Source organism: Oratosquilla oratoria, chromosome 10 (assembly GCF_046742065.1).
Source record: "Oratosquilla oratoria isolate Oo_2021 chromosome 10, ASM4674206v1, whole genome shotgun sequence".
Taxonomy (NCBI): domain Eukaryota; kingdom Metazoa; phylum Arthropoda; class Malacostraca; order Stomatopoda; family Squillidae; genus Oratosquilla; species Oratosquilla oratoria.
The window spans coordinates 58,839,577-58,852,076 of NC_134786.1; the positions used below are offsets into that span (position 1 = coordinate 58,839,577).

The 12,500-nt window shown below is 38.7% G+C and overlaps 1 protein-coding gene across 1 annotated transcript in view; it reads left to right on the forward strand.

Moving 5' to 3' along the window:
* The first annotated feature begins 2,524 nt into the window (after positions 1-2,524).
* The window catches only part of LOC143029249 (failed axon connections homolog), a 22,624-nt gene continuing 12,648 nt past the window's right edge, over positions 2,525-12,500 (forward strand). Inside the window, exons 1-4 of the mRNA XM_076191938.1 lie at positions 2,525-2,678; positions 4,795-4,949; positions 5,286-5,418; positions 6,729-6,925. Of these exons, the coding sequence (XP_076048053.1) occupies positions 4,795-4,949; positions 5,286-5,418; positions 6,729-6,925 (485 nt within the window). The 5' untranslated portion in view covers positions 2,525-2,678. The remainder of the gene's footprint in view (positions 2,679-4,794; positions 4,950-5,285; positions 5,419-6,728; positions 6,926-12,500) is intronic.

The following is a 12,500-nucleotide window of genomic DNA, read 5'->3' on the forward strand; positions in this document are numbered from 1 at the left end:
TTGGAGCTTTGTCTTTAATGTGAAAGGCTTTGAGTAATTGTAGTCTCCTAGGGTCATTACTCGATCCAATAATTTTGGTGTTATTGATCAAATCATCCCTTCTGAGTGCAGTGTTATGGAAATTCCTATGATGTTCTTTGATTGCTCCCTCTTGTAGATGAAAAGATAGGCGACGGCTGACTTTACATCTAGTAAAACAAATGTAATTGTGAGAAAGGAGCTTACAATCTCCTGTAGAACAGCTATATTGATACACTGCATTAGTTCTAGATGTGAAATCTGATCACCTAGACAAAATGTTTGTCATGATCAGAGAAGAAGTTTTTGGATTTTTGTAGTAGATGAGAACTCTGATTTTGTTGTTCTCATTAGTAGGAAGGCAATTCTTATGAATGATATCCCTAATGACTTTTTCATCTTTTTTGTAATTACTAGTGAAAGTGTTTCTGTAGTAAATGTTAATGAAATTATGATTCTGTGGTTCTTTGATTGTAAGATGGGATTCTAGCAGTTTGTTGGTAATAGAATCAAAGTCGGTGTTAGAATACCCATTGTTTGTGAGCATTTGTCTAAGGTGTTGAAGTTCAGCATGTAAAGCTTGCCACGAGGAACGCACTGATATGGCTCTTTTTACATATGCTCTAATGACACCTTTCTTGTAGTTGTCTGTGCACTCGCTCTTACCATTCATACATTTATCCATGTTGGTGGGTTTTTGATATACACTAGTAGTGAAGTTGTCTGAAGTAGAATCAACCAGCACGTCCAGGAAGAGAAATAGACCTTTGTTATTTATTTCGGTGGTAAAAGTTAAGCCTGAAATTTCCTGAAGTCGGCACCGTATATTTTCTAACAAATCAACAGAAGGGGTGCTGACAAAGATGTCATCTACATATCTACAGTAGATAAATGGTTTTAACTCTCCGTCCTGGAAGACTGATCTTTCTACAGCAGACATAAAGGCTTCAGCGAAGAGGACACCTAACGGCGATCCCATCGCTACCCCATCTTGCTGCACGTACAGGTTACCTTCTGGGCACCTGAAAGGAACTTCTGTGGTGCAAGTTACGAGTAATTCTTTTAAAGTAGACTCAGGGATATGGGGGGGAAGGTGTCATTATTATGATACACCAAATCAAGAATTATATTGATTGTTCTTAATACAGGAATTTCAGTAAAAAGATTTTTAGCATCTAATGATGCCAGGATTCCGACCGGTTTTTTAACCCATAGGATGTCTACAAAGCCCTCAGTAGAGCGGAGGGAGTAAGTTCTAGGAATGTAAGGGGAGATGATATCATGTAGCCGTTTGGCAACATGGTAAGAAGGGGTGGGGATTTGGGAAATGATTGCCAAACGGCTACATGATATCATCTCCCCTTACATTCCTAGTAAAAATATTATATGCATTTTTAATATATATATATATTTACTTCTCAGCCGAATATATATACTTTTACCTTATTATTATTATTATTATTATTATTATTGGTGTTGGTGTTGTTGTTGTTATTATTGTTGTTGTAACCAGCGAGGACTGAACCCGGCCAGCCAAGGCACGTCTACTGAGAATCTGCTACCTTTCCTCACGCTTACCGTGGTACTTAGACAGAACCCAGGACATTACGGCACGTCTGGTCACGATCAGTCAAAGCTGGTAAAAAGATACGTTATTAATATGCGCGGCGATACACGATTTTTCGTGTACACCGCCCGAGAGGCGCAGCTGACAAATAGTCTGTACGGTGTGGTCTAGGTGTGATGTGTCGTATTAGGTGTTTATGTTTGGCATGCAGTCTTTTTAGATGTCTCATGTGAAGTTTGTGCTTGTGTTGGTTGAGTGGACGGATGTTGGCAACTCGGAGTAGGGATTCAGCGATTCTGAAGTCGCTCCATCGCGAACACGTGATGAACTTGACTGCGGTATTCTGAACGTTCTGCATGTTGCGACATGATACGATAATTATCAGTCACGTGACCCAGGGAGCCATTTTGTGGCCAAATCATTTTCGCTCGCTCTTACTGATTGTCCTTGTTTTTTATTTTTCGAACCTTTTGTGTTTGTTCACTGAATGTGTCGGGTTGTTGTGCATTCGGATACACCAACTCCAGACATGCCGCCTTTTTGGGATCATTCTGCAGTGTTGCAACCCTCTGTATGAAGGGAAGTGATCTACATTATCCAAAGTCGGGGAAGGGACGCCCTGAGAATGAAATCCATTTTTGTCATGACAGTCGGCCCTTCGAGGGTTTGAGTTGGCAACAGTGACAGCACGATTTGTCATTGATGGCAGTGGAATAACACGTTGAAATGCATTTTATAGATAAGTCAAACATTCTTAATCTTATTAGAACGGAGTTGTCGTTATCTATCGAGCCTGTGATAACTCCTGGGTCATAACTAAAACTATAATTTTATAAGTAATAACTAATTAATTGAACAGCAATTCCCATATTTACGTGTCAAACCTTAGTTAAAACGTTAATTATACATAAGTTCTTACTGCTATATCATACTTATCCTGGATATTTGAGTTACCTCCCAATGTGTAATTCATTGAAATGACCATGGTAGTTATTGTGCTCGTTCTGGGGCCCCATGTGCACCAGGACTCCGAGTGAGTTTGCCGAACGGGCAATCTGGCCACCGCATTCAGCTTCAAGTACAACAGGTTAAGGTATGTTGACACATTTTTACTAATATTGTCCTGTATCTAAAGCTCCACTGGGCGTTTTCAGTTGAGTAGAATATGAATTTATATATAATTTTTGTTCGTCTCTGAAGCAGGATAACATGTTCTTCGTGTAAGACTGTTGATAGACAATTAATAATGTGATGGCTGAAATGTATAACTCCCGCCAAGTACTATATAGGTGCACCATTGCTGAGGAATGTGACTAGCAAATTTGAATATACGTTGACGTTGCACAAACTTTTTTTTAAATCACATATCATGGTTCCGGTCGCAATGATACATGCACATATGTACATGTATATATATATATATATATATATATATATATATATATATATATATATATATGTAATATATACACACACACACACACACACACACACACACACATATATATATATAATATATATATATATGTGTGTGTGTGTGTGTGTGTGTGTGTGTGTATATTTATATATATCTATATATATGTGTGTGTATGTATATCATATATATATATATATTTTTTTATATATATATATCTTATATATATATATATATAAATATATATATATACACATACATATTTGGGGGTAAAGTCCATTCTGGATACATGTTGTTAAAGTCGACAGTAGTTTCAGAGTTGTTCGGTTTGTTTTTTCATTTTCTCTCACAATGTCTCTGTCTTCGTTAGCCAGGGTACGAATTAGATTTCTATAATATGTGATTGTTTCCTCGAAACGACTTTCGGTTATCAATCGGCCATGTTCAGTTGTATCCTGCAGTGATAGTACGGATACAATTATGTGTTTGCCTGACATGGCTATTCATGTGGTTCATGTTGACAGTGGGAAAGGTAAAACTTGAGGAGATAACCCTTGGCGAGGTAACATTTCCATAGTGTATTCATGGGGTGACGTGAGGTGGCCTATTGGGAAAGGTAACATTTGGGTGTGGGAACTGCAGACAATCTTTGCATAGTATGTTCACGAAGTGGAGCTCCGGGGGATGCTGTTTGTCGCGTTTGCCCAGTTTTTTTTTTTTTGTTGTTGTTTTTTTTCACGTGGTGGAGCTCCATGTGTTGCTGCTAGGGGTCTTCTTGTCGAGGGGAGAGTAGACTCGGGCATTTGTTGAATGTTCACAATAAGTTTTTGGTTATGAATGTATACTGTTTCCGTCATTCTTATCCTCCTAGTGTCAGCTTCTCTATGCAGAATGACTGTCTGCTCTTCCATCTACTTTCTTCTCAGTGCTTCTTCCTGTTGTTATGACGGCGTATTGTTACGTCCTGCAAGTGTATTGTGATTCTTTTGGATAGTGTAGTGGCAGTGAAACCTGGTGGATAGGCGACTGCAGTCACCAATATTGCAAGTATATTGGTATCCTAGGTTCACATCCTGAAGTATATTTACTGGTGGAAGACAACTCTTCTTCATAGCTAGGTTGTGAGCTTAATGTGTGCATTAGGATTGATGGGCTGCATGTTACGGTGGATGATATTTCTTACGACTTTCACGTCTTGTTTGTAAGCAGATGAAATATAGATAGATATTCAAACCAGCGATTCAGACACAGATGTCAAACTCATTATTTACAAATTCAGACGAACCCCCAGCTAATGTTCCCTCTAGTTTTTTGCTGTGAGTGCGAGCAGAAATTTGCTTGTGCGCAAACTTTGCCTTCTCTGGAAAGTATATGCGCGCGTACCCATGGCGGCAGAGCCATTTCGTTTGCAATGAAAGCGTTAGATTTAGAAGAAGAAGAAAAAAATTGGTTTGACGGTTGGCAAGTTACCATACTTTTAGAGAATTTATAAGTTGATGTATGAGTGGAACTTCTTTATTGAATGGATTTTAATATAATTTGACGCGGTATCCAATGGGCTACAGCGCGGCTTGTCGCAACTTATGGGCTCTTGCTCTACCAGGGGTTTCTGACTTCCCACTGCGTGGCAATGGGGAATGTGAGTAGCAATAGTAGCATAGCTTTTGTGGGATGAGTAACGGGGAGTAGAGTCAAAAGCTAACTGCTAAATGGAGACAAAGGTGCGCGGTGGTTGAGAAAAAAAAATAGAATAAAAGTGAATAGAAAGCACTGTTTACCAGCGTGTTATTTTCAGATGTCTACGGTGCCTGAACACGGCTGGCATCCTGCGGCCTCTATCGGCCAAGGGATAAACTGGCTGTGGAGAGAGCACAAGCCGGCGATCGCCACTGTCATCATCGTTGTCTCCTTCATCAAGATAACAAAGATTCTCAGGAAGAGACACTTGAGGTGAGTTTTACAATGTGGACACAAAATACTTGAAGAAACTGACATTAGGGATCTGTAATGTCTTCTGTTATGTAGCGCATAGTTTCATTTTTATCCACATTAGGCATATGTGGTTTTCTGTTATTTGGTGTATAGTTCGATTTTTAGCCACGTGCTGTAGGACACAAGTATCCCCTTCCTCATTGATGTTTGTATTTCTTAGGAACAATATTTTGTAACTGTGGAATACCCAGCCCAGATGATCTCTTTCGCCGGGATTTTCTGTCTCGTTCTAGATCGAAAGGCTCCCCGTTGTCATATCCTCCCATTGCAAACAGCCATTCTTTTACCACACAGACAACAGTGGGACACTGCGGGCCAGGACGTGGTGGTCCTCCACACCGTCCCGAGGTCCACAGTCTGTCCAGGTGTGTCCCCGTTTGCCCTCAAACTCGAGACCTATCTGAGGATGGCCAGCATCAAGTACGTGGTAAGTTAAACCATCTTCGCTCTTTTCCAAAGGTGTATTATGGAACAGGTTATTGTGTACAACCGATAAGAGTTGATTGAGGGGCCTAAACGAGAAAAGAGAGAGAAAGAGAGAGAGAGGAGAGGAGAGAGCGTGGAGGAGCGAAGGGGTGTAAAGAGAGAGGGAGAGAGAAAAACAAGCCGATTCACACATTTTACCGAAGGAAACCTCACATACTCGAAATCTATTATATAATTTCCGCAAATGACGTTTGAAGCAATTTTGATTACTATTTGGTAAACTACTTTTTTTTTTTTTAGGACCAACGCTCAACTCTCCGAAGGGTTGAGCACGTACCTTGCTGGAGTGCCTATTAGTTTTAATTGGTGTTTATTTAATTTATTCGTGTGTTTACTTGTGTGTGTGTGTGTGTGTGTGTGTGTGTGTGTGTGTGTGTGTGTGTGTGTGTGTGTGTGTGTGTGTGTGTGTGTTTCACTTTGGTCTTTGGATCACGTGTTGGACTCGTGATCGACAGCTTTTTCCCTCCCGGAAGAGAGCTCAGAGCTCGTATGACCGATCTATGGGTAATACTATGATCTTACACGCACACACACACCCAACTCCCCACCCACGAGTGTTGGAGTAACGACTCGAAGCGCAGCGATACTGAAATAATTTCAGCCCTGGGCAGGATTCGAACCAGGTACCGTCGGTACCGCCATACTGACAATCTGGGACTCTACCAACCGCGCCACCGAGTCGTGTGTGTGTGTGTGTGTGTGTGTGTGTGTGTGTGTGTGTGTGTGTGTGTGTGTGTGTGTGTGTGTGTGTGTGTGTGTGTGTGTGTGCGTATGCGTGTGTCTACGTGTGTGTGTGTGTGTGTGTGTGTGTGTGTGTGTGTGTGTGTGTGTGTGTGTGTGTGATTCATTTTGGTCTTTGGATCACGTGTTGGACTCGTGATCGACAGCTATTTCCCTCCCGCAAGAGAGCTCAGAGTTCGTATGACCAATCTATGGGTAATGCTATGACCTTACACGCACACACACACCCAACTCCCCACCCACGAGTGTTGGAGTAACGACTCGAAGCGCAGCGATACTGAAATAATTTCAGTCCTGGGCAGGATTCGAACCAAGTACTGTCGGTACTGCCATACTGATAATCTGGGACCGCGCCACCGAGTCGTGTGTGTGTGTGTGTGTGTGTGTGTGTGTGTGTGTGTGTGTGTGTGTGTGTGTGTGTGTGTGTGTGTGTGTGTGTGTGTGTGTGTGTGTGTGTGTGTGTGCGTGTGTGTGAATCTTTAATCCCTGTATACATATGACTCCCACCAGCTCGACCACGAGGAACCTATGGGACCCAAGGGCAAGTTACCCTGGATCACAATCAACGGCGAGGATATCGCCGACTCACAGCTCATCATCGAGAGGTTGAATGGACGCTTCCAGAGGGACCTGGACACTTCTCTCAGCCAAGAGCGCAAGGCGGTGGCCACTGCCTTCCGCATCATGGTGGATGAGCATCTTTTCTGGTAAGGATTATATAAGCTGCAAGTGGGTCTCTCCCACACTATCAGTTTTTGTCTTCTTCCTTAAGTTTCCCAATTTTATCTTCTGCATTCGCCCTACATTCGTGCTTCACATTTACACACACACACACACACACACACACACACACACACACACACACACACACACACACACACACACACACACACACACACACACACACACACACACACACACACACATATATATATATATATATGTATGTATATATATATGTATATATATATGTATATATATATATATATACATATGCATATATATACATATATATATATATATATATCCGAGAGTTGACACCTTGACGTGGTGGATAGGGTAGAGAATCTTAAAGATTACAAAAGATATGTCGATAGAGAAGATACAGAGGAAATCTCTGCAAGTTTACCCATATTGAAAAGGTTTTGTAAGAAAGATCAGACAAAGAGCAGCTCACACACACATTCGCAGGACCCACTGTTGACTGGCACGTCCCTGATGGCGAACAGGGAAATTCCTCGTAGATATATGGGGTACCGTTATAATGACGGCGTGGACCACTGGGCACCCTATAGATATAGGACTTCACCGAATATGATGAATAAGGTGACACCAGAGAAATATCTCACCAGAAACCAGTAGGCAGGGAGATGATATTACTGCCAAGACCTCTTCGTAGCAAACAGGGTAGCTTGGATTGTGATTAGGCTATGTAAAAGGAACACCAAAAATAGTTCAGGTTTATGCACTAACTTCACATAGTTCAGACGATGAAATTGAGTCCTTCTATGATTATCTAAGTCAGGCAATGTATCAAGACAAAAGTGCGCGTTGGTAATAGGCGACTTTAATGTTAAAGTGGGGAAGATGAGAGATAAGTCGTGCATTGGGAAGTTTGGAGTAAGTGAAATGAATGACAGAAGCGAGATATTAGTCAATTTTGCGAAGAACTACAACATGAGGATAATGAACACTTTCTTCCAAAAGCGTGTAGGTCGTAAATGGACGTGGAGAAGTCCAAATGGAACAACAAAAAACGAAGTAGATTTCATATTAGAAGATGAGAGTAAGAGCGTTAACAATGTTATGCTCATAAAGTCAACATAGGTAGTGACCATAGAATGGTAGGTTGCAGACCAGAGAGAAATAATCTAGTTTTAAAAAAAGAAAATTGGCCTTGCAAAGATTAAGGATGATAAGAAGATATTTCAGTTAGAAATTGAAAATAGATTCGAAGCTCTAAGAACTAACGAAGACACCATCGATGATATGAATTTGAATTTAGTGAATATCATTAGAGAATCGGCAGAGAAAATAGGAAGTACAAAAAGTATTAGAGAAAACAAATACTCCAAAGCTATAAATTATCTAATTAAAAAAAGAAGGACCATGCAGATTAAAAGCAGAAGAGACGAAATAGAAAAAGTAGAACTAAACAAGCTTATCAACAAAAGGCAGAAATCAAAGAGAAAGAGAAACAAGAGTGAAATAGAATAAACTATTCGGAAAGGTAAAAGTATTAAAGGGATCGAGCGCACAAATGTTTGACGAAGAGAGCAAATGATATGTTTGAAAGATAGAAATGGAGAAATTATTAAATGCAAAGACAGAATGGTAAAAAAGAGTATAATAATTTTACCAAGAGCTTTACTCGTCGAAGACCGTAGTTGAGTCAGTAAATTCATTTATAGACGTTAGTAGATTACCAGAGATTGCAAAAGAAGTAGAATTTGATCTAAAAAAAATAAGAAACGAGGAAAAGCACCTAGGGAAGATGGTATATCGATAGATCTGTTGAAAGACGCAGGAAAAGAAGTTCATATTAAGTTAGCTCATTTATATAGGCAGTGTTTACGTCAAGAAAGCGTTCCTGATGCGTGTGGCTGACAACTTTGTAGCGCGGGCAGTGCTGGTAGCACGGCTATTACTGGACGGTGCATCACGCAGTGGAGGCTTCCTGGGAGGGCCAGCAAGGTTTTCGGAACGAATGGTAATCTAATCTAACTTTTATAAGGCTCTCCGTTGTGTGTGTGTATTTACCTAGTTGTATTTACCTAGTTGTATTTTACGGGAAGGGGAGCTATGCTCGTGAGGTCCCGTCTTCATATCTCATTTTATCTAAACTATTTTTAAATTCATGTATTGTTTTTGCACACACCACTTTCTCATCTAACTTGTTCCAACTGTCTATTGCTCTGTGAGGAAAGCTGTTCTTTTTCAAATCTCTTCTATAGTTGTCTTTTTTTATTTTCTTTCCGTGTCCTCTTGTATTTCTGTCATCCCATTTTATCAGATTCTCTCTATCAGTAATTTCTATGCCTTTCATGATTCTGTAAATAGCTATCAAATCTCCTCTCTCTCTTCTTTGCTCTAGTGTCTGTAGTTTAAGTTTTTGTAGTCTCTCTTCATATGATAGTTTTGAGAGTGTTGGTGCCAGTTTAGTAATTGCTCTTTGTATTCTTTCAAGTTTTTTTATACATTTTTTTTGTACTTGGTGACCATATCGTTGCTGCATATTCCAATCTTGGTCTTATCAGGGTGACTAGGATTTTCCTCACCATTTCTTCATCCAGGTATGTAAATGCCACTTTGATTGTTCTTATTAAATTATAAGTTTCTCCAAAAATCTTATTTATATGTTTCTCAGGTGACATATTATTCATAACAATTACTCCCAGGTCCCTCTCATTTTCTACTCTTTTTATTCCTTCTTCTCCCAAATTATATGATCCTGTTATTCTGTTTTTGCTTTTTCCAAATTCCATTATACTACACTTTTTTGTATTGAACTCCATCTCCCACTTCCTACTCCATTCTTGTACTTTATTTAGATCTCTCTGTAGTGATTCACAATCTTCTTCAGTTTTCACTCTTTTCAGTAATTTTGCATCATCTGCAAAGAAGCTCATATAGCTTTCAATTCCTTCATCCATATCATTAATATATATAGCAAACATTATTGGGGCCAGAACTGTTCCCTGCGGGACACCGCTTATTACTTCATTCCATTTTGAGTGCTGATCTCTTATCACTACTCGCATTTTTCTTTCTTGCAAAAAGTCTTCCATCCAATTTAGCAATTTACCTTGTATTCCTCCTTCATATTCTAATTTCTTAAGCAACTTCTTATGTGGTACTTTGTCAAAAGCTTTTTTTAGGTCTAGAAATGCACAATCAGCCCATCCATCTCTTTCTTGTATTATATCTATTAGCCTTGAATAGAAACATATTAAATTGGTGACGCATGATCGTCCTTGTCTGAATCCAAATTGCCTTGGATTTAGTACGTTGTTTTTTTCCAAGTATTTTACCCATCTACTTTTGATAATTCTTTCACATATTTTTGCTATTGTACTTGTTAGAGAGACTGGTCTATAGTTGGTAGGTTCTTCTTTATTTCCTCCTTTATATATAGGTACTATATTTGCTTTTTTCCAATCTTCTGGAACTTTTCCTTCTTTTAAGGAACTGCTTATTATGCTATGTATTTTGTCTGCCAGTTCATTCCTACATTCTTTCAGAATCCAGTTTGCTATTTCATCTGGCCCATGCGATTTTCTGACATCAAAATTACCCAAGTGTGTCAATATTTCATTCTTCGTTACTTCTATTTCTTCCATAGGGGGGACTTTTTCCTTCCACTCAATCTCTTCAGGTTGTATATTTTCCCTTGTAAACACTGATTTAAAATGTTTGTTCATAATTTCTGCCATTTCCATTTCCTCAGTGTATTCAACTCCCCCTTGTCTTAATTTCTCCAAGTCTTGTTTGTTTTTCAGTTTATTGTTTACAAATCTGTAGAATAGTTTTGGTTGATCTTTACACTTTTCTATAACATCTTTTTCATATTTTCTTTTTTCCTCTCTGCACTTTTGTACATATTCATTTCTATAACCAGTATATATTTTCCATTTTTCAGGTCTTCTGTCTTTTTTCCATCCGGTCCAGGCTTTGTCTCTTTTGTCTTTTAACTCCCTACAACTTTTGTTGTACCAGCATTTTACATATTCTTTTTCTTGTTTTTGTCTTGGGACATACTTTTCCACTCCTTCTTTGTAAATTTTTGTCAAAATATTCCATTTCTCTTCCACTGATGTTTCTTCTTTGTATATTTCTTCCCAGTTTTCTTGTTGGAAGAATTCTCTTATTTTATCAAAGTTTGTTTTTTCATACATCATTCTTCCTTTTCTATATTGTTCATTTCTTTTCATATATTTTTCTTCATTAAGTTCCAGTTCAATCAATATGTGGTCACTTTTACCTATTGGTGTTTTATATTCAATCTTGTCCACTATTCTAGGTTCAGATGTAATTATTAAGTCTAGCCTCGATGGTTCTTCTTCATTTCTATACCTAGTGTTCTCTTGTATCCATTGTGTCATTGAATGGTCAGTAATCATCTCAAGTAGAGCATTTCCCCATGAGTCATCACCACTCTTTACTGTCATTTCTTCCCAGCAGATTTCTTTGCAATTAAAGTCGCCCATCATAACTATTCTTCCTCCGTCTTCCATTATTTTAGTTAATGCTATCTTTGTGTCCTCTAACATACTTTTATGTTCATTCTCCTCCCATGAGGCTGTTTTCGGAGGCACATAGTTGATCACAAATTTTCTGCTCTTCTTATCTCGGTCTTCCACTTCTATCATAATCATCTCTACTGTATTCTTTCCATATATGACACCTTTCACGTTTATATCCTTCTTTGTCAGGAACATAACTCCACCCCCTTGTTTTTTCTCTCTGTTTCTAATCCAATAATTGTATGTATCATGTCCTACACTGTTGGGTGGTAGTGGGCCTTTTAATTTTGTTTCTACAATTCCCATTATGTCCGGTTCTTTTTCTTTCAAATAATCATTCAGTTCATTCAATCCTGTTATCAATCCATCTATATTTGTGTAAGACACTCTTAGTTTTCTGCCACTTCCATTGTGTTCTCTGTTTCCCTTATGTTTTTCTTTAGTATGTCGAACTGCTTTATTTTCATGTTCACTACTCTCCAATAGAATCTCTCTTTCTCTGACTCCGTTCTTTCCTCGTTTTTTGCCTTAGCTTCAATTCTTTTCTGCTTTTCTGCCTCTCTTTCCTCCTTATTCATTTCTCTTTTTATCCATACCTTTTTATATTGATCATTTGTTGCTAGTTTCCCTGTCTTGGATAGAATTTTCTCTGCCGTTGTTTGTGACCTGAATTTAATCTTAATTGGTCTGGTCTTATCTGTACTATATTTTCCGAGTCTGAATTTTTCCTCAATTTCCTTTATAATTTCTGGTTCATCTTCCTGGACTAATTTTAATAAACTGCTTACCCTTTCATTTTCCTCCTTGATTCTTGCGGTTCTATCTGGGTTATGTTTCTCTTCCATTCCTAATATAATTATACATTTCTTTTTGTCAGCTAATTCTCTTACTATATTCTCCTTCTGTCTCATCACTTTAATAACTGAGTCTTCATTATGTTCTTTCAATTGCTGTTTGACTATGTCAGTGAATGAAACCTTATTCCCTTCTTGAGTTATTCTCCAATTTTTAGCTTCTGTAGCTATTTTCTCACTGTTTT